This window comes from Taudactylus pleione, unplaced genomic scaffold (assembly GCF_031769625.1).
Source record: "Taudactylus pleione unplaced genomic scaffold, aTauple2 ptg000155l, whole genome shotgun sequence".
NCBI classification, from domain to species: Eukaryota; Metazoa; Chordata; class Amphibia; order Anura; family Myobatrachidae; genus Taudactylus; species Taudactylus pleione.
Genome location: NW_028284557.1, coordinates 333,089 through 353,013, shown reverse-complemented (window position 1 = coordinate 353,013; position 19,925 = coordinate 333,089). Strand labels below are relative to the sequence as shown.

General features: G+C 45.8%; 1 protein-coding gene across 1 annotated transcript in view; it reads right to left on the bottom strand.

Annotated features, from left to right (window-relative positions):
- Positions 1-16,843, bottom strand: part of SKAP1 (src kinase associated phosphoprotein 1) — a 591,854-nt gene extending 575,011 nt beyond the window's left edge. The window contains exons 1-2 of the mRNA XM_088474694.1: positions 16,654-16,843; positions 15,794-15,899 (exon numbers count right to left, since the gene is read on the bottom strand). Coding sequence (XP_088330820.1) covers positions 15,794-15,899; positions 16,654-16,702 — 155 coding nt within the window. The 5' untranslated portion in view covers positions 16,703-16,843. The remainder of the gene's footprint in view (positions 1-15,793; positions 15,900-16,653) is intronic.
- Between the last annotated feature and the right edge of the window lie 3,082 nt (positions 16,844-19,925).

Genomic DNA, 19,925 nt, shown 5'->3' with positions numbered 1-19,925 from the left:
TTAGTTCTTCTCTCACTACCCATTTATTTGCAAATCATATTCACTTTGCCCTCACGTACAAGGATAAACTTTGCATTTTACATAATGGTCATCCCATATTTTTACAGATAATTCCATTGCTAAAGATTACAATCAACATCTCCCCTCTACCGGTGGGACTCACCGGCACTTCTAGCTAACTTGGGTTCCTTTTATCCATGAGTCCCCTTTCTAAAGTGTTTCCTGTTATTTTGTTCAGTTTTCCTGTAATTCTACAATTTTTGTTTTTGTTTACTTTTACCATTTGCTATTACCTGTATTTATATTTCTGAATGTCCAAATGTCAACAGACATTGGGATCAATCCAATTAGCCGTGATGATCTCGCTGGTGCGAGTCATCGTGGCAATGACTGCACTTTACGGCAGTCTGGATTCGCTTAAAAGTGCTCGCAGACCCTAAGGGCTCTGAGAAAAATTAAGCAAATTTGGGCTCGGAGCAGGCCGCGAAGGGTGTGAGGTGCCAGTCCATTGCCGTGTTTTAACGCCGTTGCAATGGCAACTCGCAACCTTCATATTTAATTGGATTGACCCCCATTGATTAGGTTTATCTGGTGGTAAATTTGAAAAAATTGGAATTTACTTTCCTACCTTATTGTTCCTCGTAACCATGTTTAGGTGTACACTCTACCTTTTAAGCCAGGCTTTTCTCTCACACTCCCATTTGGGGCTTTTTTTTTCTTCCTATATTTATGGCTTGTTTTTCCACAGGGGAGTTTCCTGGGTGTGTTTGCCAGTCCCTCCGTGATCTCCCTGGCCCTCCCCACTCTGTGGCTGGGATAGAGTGGGGTCCTCTCCCCTACAACCTTACTCTCGATTCTTATTCTCCACTATCTGTAACTGGATGAGTCAAGCCTCAAGGTAATCTGTGCCCCCTCAACCGCCTTCAACCCTCTCCACATTCCAAGTTTCCAGGAATGTCACTGGTCTCAACTCCCCCATTAAAAAATGGAAACAAGTAGCCTCTGACTTGAAATCCCTGAACCCTGACATCTTCTTTCTTCAAGAAATTCAATGGTGTTTAAATCAGAATGTGTCTTTTCTAGACTCCTGGATTGGACAATGTGTCTCGGTCCCTTTCTCCTCCAAGCGACTGGGAATTGCCATAGTCTTCCATAAAATGTTACAATACACCACTCACAATCAAATTTTGTATCCGGGGGGTAGATTTATAGCTTGCCATTACTATTGGTTTCGAGGCCTTCACCCTTGTCAATATATACGTACCTAACCTTCCTAACTGTTCTTTTTATGCCACCCTCTCTGCACTGTTACAATAATCTACTCCCAAAAATGATCATAGAAGGGGATTTTAATACCGTGGCTAACCAGTGTCTTGATAAATCCTTTCCTTCTCCCTCATATTCCTCCATCCAGTGGGAAAGCATACACCTTCTTCGAAATCTCCATATTTCCGACCCTTGGCGTTTATTTAATCCTTCCAATCGGTCCTACACATTTCACTCGCCATTAACAGTAAGTCTTCTAGAATCTATTATTTTATGTTTGCAAATACTCTGGTTCACAAGCTTTGCAATGCCGATCTGCATGATATCCTTATTTCCGACCATGTTCCCATCTCTGTAACACTCCGACTGCACACTTCTCCCCTGAACCTCCATCTTTGAGATTGCTTTCATATCTTTCTCAATCTGATTCTTTTTGGGTGTCAAAGAGATTACAGGGAGAAGTGCTCATCTCTTCAAACTGATATGTCTAGTGTCTACCGAATTTTCATAATATGTTGCTTCCCCCTTCATGCCAACTTACACCTCCACTAGACAACTTCTGAGAAACTTTCTTCTTTTTAATGCACAAAGGGAAGTGTACTCAATTAAAAAAAATGCTTTTATCACTGGGACAACAAAGCTGGCAAAATTTTAGCCTCTATGATTAAAACACATTCCCACAAAAAAATCAATACTAGCCATCAGAGTTGGAAAAAAATATTTATTTTTTTTTGTGTACAAAGTTTTAATGAATAACAATTTATTGCTGAATGTTTTAAAGTACTTAATCCTCATATCATCCCCTTACTGACTTCATAATCAGAAACTACGCACAGACTGCCCGCCATACCCATCCTAATTGATGTCCACACAATTTTCTTTCCTAAACCCAATAAAAATCTGGAATTGGTCTTTTCATACAGACCCATTACCCTCCTTAACCAAGACTACAAAATCATGGCAAAAATATTTGCTAACAGATTTCAATCTATTCTTTCTTCTATTCTTATGCTGCATACACACAGGACGATTTTCCTGAACGATAAAGTTCAACGATAAATCGTTCATATCGTTCATTTTTATGCAGTGAACAAATCGACCAACAATGCGCGTTCCTGCATGAACGATAACGATACCTATGGTCGACTGTACATGCAGGCCAACTTGGACGATTTTGTCAAGATTTGCCTGTAAAGACATGACTTCACTGAAATATCTACCATAGATCTCTATCACAGATATCTATCAGTGTGTACACCCAAAATAGTTTGCCCTGCACTACAGAAAGTTGGAGGGAAATCTATCAGCAATATCTTTGGTTGTACCGTGTGTTTGCAGCATTACTGATAAATTTGGTTTCACCCACGGTAAGCATTCCGTTCACGATATCCGCCTGGCCCTTGCCTTGATTCTAGCAGCCTCCTGCCATCCTTTGGGCCCCTCCCCAGTGTTGCTTCTCAGTGTTGATACACTTTTGGATTCGGTGTCCTGGCCCCATCTTTACGTTGTTCTCTCTCCAAACGAGCATTTGGGCCCAGTTTTTGCAAACGTATTCATTTTTATTTTTTTTTCCACACTTCCCCTCGTTCCACCCTTCTTATGAATGGTTCTTTAGGAGGGAATGTCATCATGTTTTAGGGCACCCCTCAAAACTGCCCTCTTTCCCCTTTACTCTTCAATTTGGCACTGGGCCACCTTCTCCGGATTTTCCAATCTCTGCAGTCTTTTGAGGGTATAAGCTGGGCGGAGTGACTACTAAAGTTAGGCTACTGCTTCTGCAGATGACCTTTTATTGCATATTCTCCATTCCTCCCACTCCCTGGGGGAGATGTCTGACTGGGCAGCTAACAGGCTGTAAATATCACAGTGAAGCAGGTCCACACACCACCCGCATGTATTATAACTGGGTTTGCTGAAAAGAGAGAGTGCCAATTCACCTGTCCCGCATGTATTATAACTGGGTTTGCTGAAAAGAGAGAGTGCCAATTCACCTGTCCAGCGAATTGCAATCTCCCTTTCAGTTATTAGTGACCAGTGGCTCGTATGTGACTGCGCATGCACCCACAACTTGTGTGTTTGCACATGCGTGATGCTGCAGAAGAGATTCCAAGACGGGTGTGATGGGGGGCGCGCAGCTGTATGTGTTTGAAGATTTGTAAGAGTCTAACTTTATTAGCAACTCACAACAAAAAAAAAACGGCCGTACAGAGCAATGAGGAGGAGACTGCAGCAACGTCAGTTGGAGGTGGCAAAATTGTTACAGGTAACAAATGGAATGGTCAGCGCTACTGAACATTCTTACATTTGCTGGTCACATCGAAATATAGTGTGTCATCTGAGTGTGTAAAACCCTCAGGTATCATAAAAACATATACTTGAGTGAGCATAGTCCAAGATGGTAATAATGCAATCCTCTTCTGCCCAAAACCTCTTCTAGAGTCTATTTCACCTTTACTGTACCTCTACTAAGATAAGCCACTTCTCATAGCAGTGGCGTAAGTCCATGGCAGGTGCACAGAGGCAAAGTAGATGGTGGTGCCCCCATCCACCGGTTTACTCCAGCCCCTCTCTCTGTCTCTCCAGCCAGCCTCTCTCTCTCTCCAGCCAGCTCCCCCCCCTCTCTCTCTCTGGCTCTCCAGCCAGCCCCCCCCTCTCACTCTGGCTCTCCAGCAAGCCCCCCCCTCTCACTCTGGCTCTCCAGCAAGCCCCCCCCCTCTCACTCTGGCTCTCCAGCCAGCCCCCCCCCCTCTCACTCTGGCTCTCCAGCCAGCCACCCCCCCCCTCTCACTCTGGCTCTCCAGCCAGCCACCCCCCCTCTCACTCTGGCTCTCCAGCCAGCCCCCCCCCCCTCTCACTCTGGCTCTCCAGCCAGCCCCCCCCCCCTCTCACTCTGGCTCTCCAGCCAGCCCCCCCCCCTCTCACTCTGGCTCTCCAGCCAGCCCCCCCCTCTCACTCTGGCTCTCCAGCCAGCCCCCCCCCTCTCACTCTGGCTCTCCAGCCAGCCCCCCCCCCTCTCTCTCTCCAGCCAGCCCCCCCTCCTCTCCAGCCCCCCTCTCTCTCTCCAGCCCCTCTCTCTCTCCAGCTAGCCCCCCCTCTCTCTCCAGCCAGCCCCCTCTCTCTACAGCCAGCCCCCCCTCTCTCTCCAGCCAGCCCCCCCTCTCTCTCCAGCCAGCCCCCCCTCTCTCTCCAGCCAGCCCCCCCTCTCTCTCCAGCCAGCCCCCCCTCTCTCTCCAGCCAGCCCCCCCTCTCTCTCCAGCCAGCCCCCCCTCTCTCTCCAGCCAGCCACACCATCAGTTCTCCAACTTGTATTACTGGTTCTAAGCCACATCATCGGCTCTCAAGCTGCACCATCAGTTCTTCAACTTATACTAACGGCTCTCAAGCTGCATCACCGGGGTCGGAGCCTCAGCGAGTGGGTCTGGTCATATCTCTAATCCAGGGAGACACTCAGACTTGGGCCTTTGGGTTACTCCCAACACATGCAGCTCTACAATCTGTCAATGCCTTCTTTACCGCTATGGGGCTATTGTATGATGACCCTGACAGAACTGCTTTGGCTGAGTCAAAATTACGGTCGCTCAGGCAAGGGCAGGGGCAGAAGACAGCGGAGGATTATTCTTCTGAATTTCATAGGTGGACAGTGGACTCTGGTTGAAATGACCCGGCCTTGCGCAGCCAATTCTGTCTCTGACTATGAGGCTATCAAGGATATTCTCGTCCAGCATTGTCCTTCTGAGTCGTTGGATGACATTATGCATAAGGAAATTAGAATTGATCGTCGTCTACATGAACGTAGACGGGAGCAGAATATTTCTACAAAGTCACCTCTGTCTACCATCTGGATTCAGGGCCTATATTCAGAGCAGGATGCTATGACAAGAGCGCTCGCTCTGAATCAGGGCCGTCCTACCTATTATTGGAGCGGCCTGCTGGCCGCTCGCATAGCTGTAGGAGACCACCCACAGCTTATGCGAGCGGCCAAAAAGATGGTCGCGATGGTCAAGACCATCGCGACCATCAGGCTTGTGACGAGACCCTTGCGGTAGGGTCTCGTATGCCGCAAGCCCGGAGTGCTTTTGGCTCTATCAGAACCAAAAGCACTCCCACTGACATCACTAGGACCATCACCATCGACAGCACGCCCCCTTTGGTGCGAGACCCATAGCAACGGTTTGGCCGTCGCTATTCGGGGCTCGCGCATGCGCACGACGGAGGTCCCTTAAGTACCAGTCAACGTTTCTAGTTCAAAGAGAACAGCGGGTGGCTGTTAGTGGCAGAAGACCTTGCTAGCCTGGCTCTATGAGGTTTACACGGAGCAGCCTAGGGAACTGTAAGAGTATCGAACCTCCGGCTTCTATACAGGTCAGACTGTGACAGCCACGCTGAAAGGAATCCAGTGGACTGTGAGCAGATCATTGTAAATTCAATGTTCTGGTTACTGCTTATACAACCATACTTACAGTCTTTAGTAGCTGGTGAATGAGATGAGCACTGATATTCTGTCCAGTTAGAGGGATCGGTTCTCGGCAATGGTGGACAGCAAAGGTATTATTGATGATGAATAGTCCTCAATATCTCCTTCAAGCATTAAACAGGGTTTTCTGCGTTTTTACCTCCAAGAAATAAGATTTTTTTTCTCTCATAGCGTAAAAAACAATCAAAGGAATTGCTTAATACTGTGTTAAGCAAATCCTTTGATTGGTGTTTTTTTATAGTTTTAGGATGTCATGTGAATAAATTCTACATGCTTACACTATGAGAGAAAAAAATCTTTCTTGAAGGTAAAAAACACAGAAAACCCCATTTAATGCTTGAAGGAGATATCGAGGACTATTCATCAATACTGCCTCTGTTGTCATATTGGCCTATTCTAGGCCTTATAAGGGTAAGCAGTACATATTTATTTCACATATTTCTGAACAGACTGATTTGCACTATGAGAAGTGGTTTATCTTACGGTTTTGAGGTACTAAGGTGATATAGACTGTGGAAGAGGTTTAGGGCAGAAGAGTATTGCATTATTACCATCTTGGACTATTCTCACTCAACTATATGTTATGATTTTTTTACACACTCAGAAAAGAATGATATTATATATATATATATATTATATATATATATATATATATATATATATATATATATATATATATATATATATATATATATAGTCAACGTAAAGAAGAATGTATATCACCATGCGCAAGATGTTAGTCCCAGTTTGTGGTATAGGCAAAGTCCTTTTTTTAAAAATTCACTGTTTGCAGCATTTTTCTCTGGGTCTCTTGGTAAGCCACACCCACTGACTAAGTCTCTGTGGGGACACGCGTTTGGGGCGTGGCTTGGTGACGTCACGACGTTGTGACTGCGCCGTTACTTTGGTGAAGTCTGTACTAGGGAGACAGAGCCGCAAACACCGGTTTATGAACCCAAGCGCTGCTGTTTACATCCAGGCTGTTGGTGCCGCTCTGAGGCTTCTGTGAATCCCGCGATTCTGTTATAACGTGTATGCTGCTTGCTGGAAACTTAAGTGTAAGTTCTCTATGTGTGCTACATTTAAAAAACCTTATAATCTTACTTACTGTGGTGCGCACTGTTCTCCTTCTTTGACATACATATATATATATATATATACACATACATACACAGTCAGGTGCATAAATATTGGGACATTGACAGAATTTTCATATTTTGGCCTCTAATCACCACCACAGTGGCTTTGAAATGAAACAAAGAAGATGTGCTTTAACTGCAGACTTGCAGATTTAATTTGAGGGTAATTACATCCAAATCAGGCGAACGGTGTAGGAATTACAATGGTTTCTATATGTGCCTCCCACTTTTTAAGGGGCCAAAAGTAATGGGACAAACTAAACAATCCTAAATCTAAACTTTCACTTTTTAATACTTTGTTGCAAATCCTTTGCAGGCAATTACAGCCTGAAGTCTGGAACACATAGACATCACCAGACGCTGGGTTTCATCCCTGGTGATGCGCTGCCAGGCCTCTACTGCACGTCTTCAGTTCCTGCTTGTTCTCGGGGCATTTTCCCTTCAGTTTTGTCTTCAAGGGAAATGCATGCTCAATCGGATTCAGGTCAGGGGATTGACTTGGCCATTGCATAATATTCCACTTTTTAGCGTTAAAAAACTCTTTGGTTGCTTTTGCAGTATGCTTCGGGTCATTGTCCATCTGCACTGTGAAGCGCCGTCCAATGAGTTCTGAAGCATTTGACTGAATATGAGCATATAATATTGCCCGAAACACTTCAGAATTCATTCTGCTGCTTTTGTCAGCAGTCACATCATCACTAAATACAAGGGAACCAGTTCCATTGGAAGCCATACATGCCCACGCCATGACACTACCACCACCATGCTTCACTGATGAGGTGGTATGTTTTGGATCATGAGCAGTTCCTTTCCTTCTCCATACTCTTCGCTTCCCATCACTCTGGTACAAGTTGATCTTTGTCTCATCTGTCCATAGGATGTTGTTCCAGAACTGTAATGGCTTTTTTAGATGTTGTTTGGCAAACTCTAATCTGGTCTTCCTGTTTTTGAGGCTCACCAATGCTTTACATCTTGTGGTGAACCCTCTATATTCACTCTTGTGAAGTCTTCTCTTGATTGTTGACTTTGACACATATACACCTAACTCCTGGAGAGTGTTCTTGATTTAGCCAACTGTTGTGAAGGGTTTTTCTTCACCAGGGAAATAATTCTTCTGTCATCCACCACAGTTGTTTTCCGTGGTCTTCCGGGTCTTTTGGTGTTGCTGAGCTCTCCGATGCGTTCTCTCTTTTTAAGAATGTTCCAAACAGCTGATTTGGCTACACCTAATGTTTTTGCTATCTCTGATGGGTTTGTTTTGATTTTTCAGCCTAATGATGGCTTGCTTCACTGATAGTGACAGCTCTTTGGATCTTATATTGAGAGTCGACAACAACTGATTCCAAATGCAAATGTCACACCTAGAATCAACTCCAGACCTTTTACCTGCTTAATTGATAATGAAATAACAAGGGAATAGCCCACACCTGTCCATGAAATAGCTTTTGAGTTGATAGTCCCATTACTTTTGGCCCCTTAAAAAGTGGGAGGCACATAGAGAAACCGTTGTAATTCCTACACCGTTCACCTGATTTGGATGTAATTACCCTCAAATTAAATCTGAAAGTCTGCAGTTAAAGCACATCTTGTTTGTTTCATTTCAAAGCCATTGTGGCGGTAAATAGAGGCCAAAATATGAAAATTCTGTCAATGTCCCAATAATGTACCTGACTGTGTGATTATATATATATATATATTAGTTTTTTCACATCTTTTGACAGACTGATACCAATTCTGACAGCGCTTGTTCCATTTTCTTTCTTGATACATGTGATTTGAGTAGTTAAGTGATCACTACTGAGAATTAAGTGCACCCTAATACTTGAAGCACAGGGAATAATTTTTTTCTTTGTACATGGAATGAAAACCACTCTCTCCCATACTTAGGCATACATCTCCCTAGACAGACAGATTCAATCTATTCTCTTAACTTGCAACCAATTATTTAGTCAGTCAATCTTATCAGTGTTGCCTATAGTTTTAACCCGCGGCTTTCCGCTCATTTATCTGGAACTGTATATGTCCCCGAATTAGTCTTCTTAAACTACAACAGTTTGGATACAACACTGCGCACTGGGCTCCTGTCCTATAGTTTGTGGTAAGCCGCTGAAAAAAAGGGGAAGTGCCCTCCCTTATAAAGGTAAATGTACAAAAGTAGATTCATCAGCGCTAAACCAACCTGTGCCTGTTTAATGTATTAATAATGCTATTAGGTTTGAGATATGTTACTAATTTGTAGGACGTATTTGATATATCAGCAAACTGTCATACCAAGTTGAAAAAATCCTTTACTTGAATACATATACAGATTAAAGCAATTGTCTAATGTCCAGATCTACACTTGGATGATAAAAAATAGGAACCAAATTATAAATAAAATAGAATGGAAATGATTGACGAGGTGCTTGCTGGCACAGGCATAACAAAAAAGTCAGATGATGTAATAAGCACACTTTACTTGCTGTACTGAGACCCTTCTTTAGTATAAGAGTTCAATGCTTGTATGTGAAGTAAAGAGACTATCGGCGTCCCACTATCTCTTCTAGTGGATGCCGTCCTGATATGAATGATATGCCTGGAGTGAAGTGGTTAATGTGGGTTTGTAGGTGGTTGATATAGGCTGATATCGAGGGTGTCTTCTGCGCAGGATGTGGGAGAACCATTCGGGCCAGGGAGCAGTGTCTCCAGAATTGTGTAATGCAGACTGTGGGTGGAGTGAGTGGTGCGCCTAATCAAAGGTTATACACCGCACTCCAACTCTGTCGCCTTGCAGACCCGTCTGGGGAGGGGAACCGCTGGATGCGATCGTTCCCGACCTAGTCCCGCTTTCCCCTCCACTAACGGAGACTTACCTGCTGTCCTGGCGCTGTGTGTGGCTGGATCCCTCCCTCCTCCTGCCCGCGCTGTGAGTCTTCTACCTGGTGAGAGTGGTTGCCCGTCTCCATCGTCCTTGTTCCCGGGTACTTCCTGGTTCCTGCTTCTTCTCAGTCACGTGTGATGCGCCAGTCATGTGGTGCGGCTCAGTACGGTTATGATGGCTATGATGTGGGTCTCAGTATCAGTGTCTCTTGTGCGGTAATAAGATCAATAGGTGCCTTGTGTCTCTCCAACGTGTATCGACCACTTTGTGGTCTTCCTCTGGGAGTAGTAGTGGTTAATGTTGGGTGAGCAGGGTTTTCAATGTGTTGTCAATCCCCGCCTTCATTTTGATTGGTCTCTATTAGCTCTTGTGATTGGTCAGTCCTATGATGACTCACTCAGCGGCTCTAATGGCCGTATCAGGCTCTATTGGCATAATTGTAGCATCTGTTTCCAAGTGTAGATCTGGACATTAAACAATTACTCTTTAACCTGTATATGTATTTCATGTGTTATTCAAGTAAAGGATTTTTTCAACTTGGTACGACAGTTTGCTGATGATATTATATCAAATACGTCCTACAAATTAGTCACATCTCAAACCTAATAGCATTATTAATACATTATACAGGCTCAGGTTGGTTTAGCGCTGATTAATCTACTTTTGTACATTAAACTACAACAGGAACCGCATAACAGGGGCATTCATTTCCCAAACCTTACCTTTACAGTTTTGCAAGCATTCTTTGTATCATTAGGGATTGGCTTCACTCTACCTACACAAATTCTATAATCAATCAATCTTTTCTCCCTGACTTTGGCCTTATTCTGTTCTTACATACTCACAAATCAGAACTGTCCTCCAAGATTCTAGATAACCCCCTTCTTATGTCCTACTAGACAGCATGGAAGGCTGTTCATAAGAAACTTGGTTAAACTTAATGGGTTTCAACCCTTATTTTTGCCTGTCCTCTGCAACCCCAATTTCCAGAATAACTGTGCATCTTATCAGTTTTGTACGTTGGAGAAGGAGGCATCACCTCCTTGCCGGCTCTATGCAGCATTTCCAGACATTGACCCTTACTGACAAGTGAGTTGATAGAAGCTTTTTGTCTCTCCCCCACACATATCTTCTGCTCATCAGGCCATGCACTACACCACAACTGTGACGAACATTTTCTCCCAGTCAGACTGATCTAATCTGCTTGACTCCATGCTGTCCACACCAGTGATCGCGGTGAGCCAGAAAAATTGTGGGTCCCTGGGACCCCTTGCTTTACTAAATTGGGGTCCTACCTGACCTTTTCTGGGTCCCATCGGAAATGAAAGATTCTAATCTTTAGTGTACAATGAGGCATTTTTCCATAATAGAGTCAAGTGCTGGTAATCAACATTAGAGCTGTCAGTGTTAACCAACTAAAGTTTTAGTGGCCCATTTATTATTGAATATTTGAGGTAAAATGCCCGAAAACACCCATTTTAGGAGGTTTACCTCAAATATTAAGTCCCCCCCCACTACTCCCAGCATCACTAATAACCCCCCACTACTCCCAGCATCACTAACAACCCCCCACTACTCCCAGGATCAATAGCAACCCCCCCTACTCCCTGCATCACTAACGACCACCCACTACTGTATACATCAATAACTACCCTCCCATTATTCGCAGCATCACTAACAACCCCCCCACTTCTCCCTGCATGAACAACAACCCCCACTACTCCCTGCAGCACTAACAACCCCCCACTACTCCCAGCATCACTAACAACCCCCTCACTACTCCCAGCAGCACTAACAACCCCCCCACTACTCCCCCACTACTCCCAGCATCACTAACAACCCCCTCACTACTCCCAGCATCAATAGCAACCCCCTCACTACTCCAAGCATCACTAACAACTCCCCTCCACTACTCCCTGCATCACTAACAACCCCCCCACTACTCCCGGCATCAGTAACAACCCCCCATTACTCCCAGCATCACTAACAACCCAACCTCCATTATTACCCATCCCTTCACTACTCCCTGCTTCAATAACTGCCCCCAGTCACTCTGTTTTCTCAGAGGAGGAGGCAGGAGTGGTGAATACAGCTAGGGAGAGACATGAGAAGTGCGCCCGGCCCCAGCACCTCAGGCTCCCCTACATACCCACTATCGGAGTGTGATGCTCATGCTCCTAGCAGGTCCCTGGAATAGTTGGAGTGGAGATACTGTTACGCCGCTGCATGCCAAGCAAGACCAGCGGCATGCGGCGGCGTGACAGCACCTCCGCTCCTACTGTTCCAGGGAGCTGCTAGGAGCATGAGCATCGACACGATGAAGTCTGACATTAATTCCCGCAGCCGCACCATCCCCCGCGCTACGCCTCTTTACAAATACCTTCAACCCAGGGGAGCCGGAGTGTTCACGCCGGGGCGCAGTCTTCGGGCCGGGGTGGTCGGGCACACTACCCCTCATGCTATCCCCTGATCATCATCGTCCTGGCCGACAGCAGCCCCCTGCTCCTAGCGGCCATCTTCACCATCGCCACCACCTGCAGTCGGCGCCGGAGGGAGAGCAAGACAGCCACGGCGGAGAGAGATCTCCAAACTGGAGAAAGGAGAGCAGGACGGCAAGGGGCTGATAGACAGCCAGCAGGGCAACCTGTTCGATGCCAGGCCCTTCACCAACAGCACCCCTTTCATGGGGACGGAGGCTGCACCTACCCCGGAGGAGACCTATGGGACGTGTCTGTACAGAAGAGACCATCAACAGTGAGGTAAGAGAGTGCTCCAGGCGGGTGTCCAGGTGTTCCCGGCGAGGGTGGGATGTGAGGTACAGACTGGTAATACTAATGTCTCACGCAGAGTTACACCCCAGCTCCCGGGTACGGCGCGTAATGACTCCTTTAATAGTGCTCTCTGAGACATCAATAGTATACCAGGAGACAGGGCATTGGCCAGAAGTGGAGCGCGTCCCCGGGGACCCACCCACTCTGAAAAAATGAGTCCCCGGGCTTCGTTTGAGGGTAAAATACACGCTATAGCGCGTATTTGCGAACACTGCACACCAATGATTATTGGGAAAGCTATTTCTTTGCATTACAGACGCCTTTATAAAAGTATTCAATCATGCCACCGCTACTACTAGTCTCTCCCACTGATTAGAGGTTTTTCCACATTTCTCATTAGACTTAATTCTCAAAACACTCTCCTACTCTTGTTCTGCTCTCAGTCAGCTCGTATTGGTAGATGTTCCTGAATATTTTCCATTGAGGTTGGTCTAGCCGACACTAGTGTTTGGCTAAAAATGTGGCTGTGCTGATGCGTCACTTTTCCATCATATGTGGGATTGCTCATCTATCAAGCATTTTTGGAAAAAGGCACAGCATTATGCCTCCTCCTCTTTACCCCTTTGTCTTCTGTGGGCATTCCTGGGCGTCATAGACCCTACCCTCTGAGTTTCTGAAGGCGGAACGCATTTACTCCCAATAGTCTCAAACTTAAGCTGGGTACACATCTGACAGATATATCTGCAGATGATGGTTGTTCATACATACTGATCAACCTGGAAGGCAGAGGCTGTCAAAGATGAGAGTGTAGCCTTGAGATATGATGCCTCTGACCCAAGCGTCTGATGTGGTCTGCTTCCACACTGCTAAAAAACAAAGAAGCCGTCCTCCCACTTGGGAGGAGGCCCATCCCATCATGCGGCAGGCTTGTCCGCTGGCTTAGCAGCCAGACGTCTAGTGGACCAGGGTATTTTGTAAACCTCTATTGAAAGAAAAGCAAAAAAAAAAATCTGAACTCTGCACCTGATTCAGGTTGGTTCACAAGGCTGCGTTCACACTCAGTCGGCTGATGTTTGTGCTCTGCGCATGCATCGCAATGCACGAACAGGAGGAGGCTGCAATCGGGAAGTGATCGCAGCAAGCATGCAGTCCCAATTCAATGTGATTGACAAGAAGTGACCATTTCGATGGGTGGAGAGGGGGGGGGTCGGCGGAACACAGGCATGACTGTGCGTTTGAATGCCGTTACAGGGGCGTGCATAATTAAGCCCCTGCGATTGCATACGCTGGCAGAGGTCTAGATGGCGACAAGAACTTTAGCAGTTTGCGAGGTAGGGTCAGGTCAACCACAACTGTGCGATTGGTTCCGATGTTACCTATGTTTTCGCTGACTTGCAGATACAGGTCATGCGAAGTGGGCGGCTTTATACAGTGATGGGCGTCTTGGTAATATAGTGCTGCGGGTGCCGTGCGATTGCATTCATTAGCATATTGTCACAGCTAGCAGGTGCGTGCGGACACAGCCGTGCGATCCGTGCTGAATCAGGCCCTCTGTCCTTTTAGTTCTGTTGATTTAATTTAGCTCTTGGGGTTTTTTTTATTTTATTTTAATGATTCTGTTTCACAAAGACATCACCTTATTTATACAACATTCTCATCTTATTTTTACATATACTACACCATGTGTAAAGCTTTACATTATAATTACTGAGAGTTCTCCTTTTTGTTTATGGTTAATTATTAAATTAAGTTTTCATCTTAATTTTAATAATGGCTTCCTATTTCACATACCAAATCATTCACTTGTGATTTTTTAATTCCTAAAATTGACGATGACTGTTTTTTTTTTTTTTTTTTTTAGAACCTATAGACTACAGTAGAATAAGGCATTTCCATTAACAGATATTTTTCAGTCCATCATCATGACAGCTAACATTATAAAACTGCTATAAATCAGTCAATATTAACAAAGTATAACTTTTAAAATTGGCTACATACATATAGCATTCACATCCCAGTGGCAGTAGATTCTGTATTTTTTTATTAAGCCAATTAAAAGCTCTTGCTGACAACACAATATATATGTAAGCATTTACTGTGGGAAACGGTTACCACTTAATTTACATGACTCCATGTTGAAAAACTTTTTTAGAAAGATGCTCAAACTGTGACTTAGACACCTCCTTACAACTTCCTGAAAGAAACCACAAGTACCACAGCATGCAGTGCTGCTGTGCAATGTGATGATTATTGAAATATTGTGCATTAAGCAGTAAAAAAAAAATAATAACGATTGTAACCATGCTTATATGCCACCCAAAAATTTCTAATTACATAAATAAAAGGTCCCACATAAAAGGACAGGAACCATCTCTGTTATGTTCAATCCATAAGAATTGTAATTTAACAGTTGTCGGAGGGTATTAACTTCTACAACAATGACTTCCTGGCAAGAACTGTCAGTCAAGCAAAGATTCAAACTACAGTTTAGAAAATTCATCCTATAATCTCAGTCTAGGGCATAGTTAAGATTAAGTGACACCCACCCCCAAATTTTACGAAATCTTACCACTGCAAATAGCGGCAATAAGGATTCTTGTACCGCTCAGATGCGTCAATTGAAATCACTGGGACCCAGGCTCCGATAAGAACCTGTCCCGGCAATTAGGAAAAAGTAAAGTAATCACATATGCAATCACTTTATTTCTAACTACGGACACTTCGTGGCTACTGTAGGCTTTCCAGCCCCAATATGTTTTGGGATCTCCTGTAGCCCACTGTAGAGGTAACTTAAGATCCCTCTCAGGCAGGTGAAAGGCTAGTACAATTCACTCTGTAGCAATTATTTTTATACAGACCCCAAGTATACGCAGTGGTTTTTAGTGTTTAGTCCACAGATCCCCAAACTCTGTCCTCAGGACCCCAAACAGTGCATGTTTTTCAGGTCTCCTCCTGAACATCACAAGTGAATTAATTAGCTCCTCCTGTGGCTCTTTTAAAATGTGACAGTGAGTAATGAACACACCTGTGCACCTGCTGGGTGACCTGGAAAACGTGAACTGTGTGGGGTCCTGAGGACAGAGTTTGAGAACCACTGGTAGCCAAACCAACCTCTAGTAAAATTAATGTTTTGACCTCTAAACCACAGTAGATCCGGTGACAATGTCATCAGTTTTAAAGCACAGGTAAGACCAATGCTTCGTACCTTTAGCCTCATGCCTTTTGCATTGTACTTGTCCAGCTACTTATAAACATCTTATATATAAAGCTGCCATAGTCATACCTATGCCGGAGAACCTTGAAATCTCGTAATAATTCTTCTCCAATTTCTCTTGATCTGAGGCTCACATTTTCATACTGAAGACATTCACACAGAAAAGACTCTGCATCTGAAAGTCAAACACAATTTTCAGCTATTACGATAACTCCCTGCCAGGAATGTACATGCTTTAATATATAACAAATAAATGTATTTGTCTTAAATCCTTGTTTAGCAAGAACCGTTAAGTTAGCATTTATAGGACTAATTGACAGACTACAAATATTATGAACACTGTAGATATATATAACACCACAGACATAAAAGCTACTGAATCTTATTCACTATGTAAGATTGCAGTGTGATCAATCACAAAGAGTTTTACACTGGAAACCATTTTTTATACTGATAATTTAGAGTTATTTATAGTGATCTTATTAATCATGTTCTGGAGTGAACACCTCATTATAACTGTATAATGGTGTGTGATGTGACAGGCTGGCAGGGTCTCATTACACGAATTGTACTGCATGTCGTGAGACAGGAAATCTAAAGTCATCTCGTCCTCTAGCAAAATAAATTTCACTCACAGAGGTAGACACCAGCTAGGTGGAACAACAAGTCCCAGCATGCCTAGTCTGCCTCTAACAGCTTCAAGGCCACGGGATGTCTCATATGGCTTTATAAACACCACTGAGAGTTTTCACCATCATTGTTCCTAACGTGACAGCATCTCCCTTATCAATCTACAAAACAGCTTCCCAATTAAACGACCGCCCCGACAATGTCCTCTCCACAACACTCTCATATCACACTCTCTCTATCACAGTCAACATTGCTTATCACACCACAGCAGGCGCCCTCTCCCCGGACAGGTAAGTCACCTCTAAGAAGACTGATAGCGTCCAGCGGTATAGCCAAACTCTGCGTCATTATGTCGCGATATGGAGCGTTAAACTGAGCCGCGGGCCGGCGTGGTCCAGGATCACGTGGTGAGAGGCGGGCGGGAAATCCCCTCTGTCAGTGTCACACAGCAGGGCTGCTTCTGCACAGGATGCGTGTGTCACACAGGGCAGGAGCGAAGGCGTGAGGTATAGATTGTTGCTTAATTAAGAACAATTCTATTAGGCAGTAAAGGGTCCCATCTAACAACGATGCATAATTACTTTCTCACTTGCTAAAGGGGTTATGTCATCTTTTCAGTATTTCACAAATAGCGGTATTTTAATATTACCACTGTTTGTAACTGCATCTGTAGATGCATACTTACCAATATTCCGGGCCGGCAGCCATTCCTGGGGGACTTGCCTACTCTTGCGGGGTGCCGGGAGCGTCACCCGATTTTCGTGAGGCTCCCGGCAGTTCCGGGAGAGTAGGCAAGTATGTGATGGCGAGAGTGATGTGGCAATGAGGACCCAGCAGCAGACTTTCTGGATTCAACAAAGCATTCCAGGCACTGCTGGATCCCCGCCGGGTTAAACAGTCATGCAATAGGCTGCCAGCAGCTGAGCGGAGAACCCCGCCGAGGAAGAGAACAGCGCTGGACCTCACCGGCGAGGTAAGTAATGATGAATACCAGTGGCATATTCATTTGTATCACTGTGATACCAGTGGCGTAACTTCATCCCAGGTGCCCGGAGGCAAGATAAATATTGGTGCCCCCCCCCAATTTAAAATCTACCACCCCCCAGCACCTATGCCAGCCCCAGCTGCCACCCCCCTATGCAGTTCCCCCAATATGGTCCCCCCATGCAGTGCCCTCTGTAGAGGTCCCCCTATGCAGTGCCCCCCCAGTAATGGTCCCCCACTGCAGTTCCTCCAGTAGTGGTCCCCCTTTGCAGTGCCCCAGTAGTGGTCCCCCTTTGCAGTGCCCCAGTAGTAAGGGCCCCCGTAGTGTCCCCAGTAGTAAACCCCCTGTAGTGCTCCCAGTAGTAAGCCCCCTGTAGTGCTCCCAGTAGTAAACTCCCTGTAGTGCCCCCAGTAGTAAGCCCCGGTAATGCCCCCTGTAGTAAACCCCCTGTAGTGCTCCCAGTAATGCCCCCTGTAGTGCTCCCAGTAATGCCCCCTGTAGTGAGCCACCAATAATGCCCCCTGTAGTGAGCCCCCACCCCCGCGAGCGCACACGCATACAAAAAAAATAAAAATACCTGAAACCCCGCTCTAGTGTAGCTGCCTTCCGGCGCCCGCTCCTCGGAACTATGGGAGTGACGTCATGACGTCACTCCCATAGTGCATTGTGGGACCTGGAAGCGGAGCTCAGGAGTGAGCTCCGTTCCTCCGGTTACCGCCGGGGGGAAAGAAGGAGCCGGGCGCCCGCTCTTAACACACTCAGCGGGCGCCCGGCAAATAGGGGGTGCGACCGCACCCCCCGTATTGACGCCGCTGGAGATGGAGCGCCGATCAGCGGCGCTCCATCTCCATAGCAGTGCCCAGAACGGCCCGGGGGACAATGGAGCCAGGTGCCCCCTTAAGGGCTGGAGCCCGGCAGCAAATGACTCCATTGTCTCCGGGAGTTCCGCCACTGTGTGATACTAAATGAAATATGCAGCTGGTATTTAGGTTTGTTGTTACATGGTGCCCGAACAACTTATAAAAAATGAAACTTACGTTTGTGACCTTGATGGGGCATAAAATATATATTGATGTGAATGAGGTGTCAACATTTGAAAATAGTGTGATATAGCTGCTGAGCCTGTTTATGTAATTATGGGGTCTATTTACTAAGCCTTGGATGGAGATAAAGTACTAACCAACCAGCTCCTAACTAATTTTTAAAACAGCCTGTAACATGGCAGTTAGGAGCTGTTTGGCTGGTACTTTATCACAGTTCACTTTATCCAAGTCTTAGTAAATAGACCAGGCTTGCTGACTTTCTGGCCGCCCCTTCCAGGAGGGAGCACCCAGATCGGCATGACAGTGGGGCGTGGCCAGCTCAAGGAGGCAGGGGCCGGCCAAGCTGCGAGTATTTGTGGGCAGGGCGAGGGACAGAGCCACGTGATTGTGTAATTTGGCCCCGCCCCCGCTACACAATGCCGATATTACAGGCTTTGTGGAGCAGGGGGCGGGGCCAAAATGATGCGATTCAGCGTGAATTGCGTCACTGGCCCTCCCACTGCGGGGGATTCAGAGGTAATTGCGGGGGGGATAGGAGGGGTGGGCGGCAGCCGGGAGGATTGCCTGCCTTCCCGGGAGCGCCACCTGACCAAATCGGGAGGGTAGGCAAGTATGAAATAGACCCCTAAATGATGTGTGATTCTGTGTCTGTTCCTTGGTGCAATACAATCACCCTCATGTTGCTTTTCCTTATAAGCACTAATGAAAGGTCTTGCAATAGTCCTCGTCTACTTTTCTGATCTCCATCACTGCGTATGACGGAGATAGGACAGATCACTATTAATTATTAGGCCTCCTCTCCTTTTCTCCATCACTGCGTATGAGACAGAACAGATCACTGGACTTACAATTTTAGGGAGCGCTCCTGGATCCATACACTTGCCCAGAGAAGTGGATGGACTTGATGGCACAATGCAGAGAACAGTAATATCGCATATTTTCCTTCACACCTCTAAGGGCAGTAAAGGAAAATCTGCAATTTTCGTGTCTGCCTGGGAAACAGTCCGAATGCCAGCAACTTGCATCAATCACGGTTTTAATAACCTGAGTTGCCAGTGAGTTTGCATAATGCATCTCTCCCCAGATATCTGCTCGAGGCGGGAGCCAAAAACAGAGATTGTAGTTGCGATTGTGTGCTCAGGACAAGTTGCCAGTGGCAGCATGCGTTGAATCTGTCCCTATGACTCTCCCATTGGGATGTAGTTTATATCCGGGATACCGGCGATCAGAATGCCAGTGCCGGAATCCCGATGGTAAGTAGTGGGGTTAGAGGGCGGTTTGGAGTTAGGCACCTGGGGAAAGGTTAGGTTTAGGCACTAGGGGGGTAGGGTTAGAATAATTACCGACAGGTGTCTGTATCCTAACCCTGTCCGGATGCCGGCGTCGGGATTCTGACGCCATTATGTCTCTAGAAGCAGGAGGAGTAGGCAGTTATTCTTGTCATCACACTATGCCCAACAATGCATGATGACACAATTTACATCAGTACACGTAAAAAGGCAGGCCATGGTGAATCTCGTCATTGATGGAAAGTATTGATATG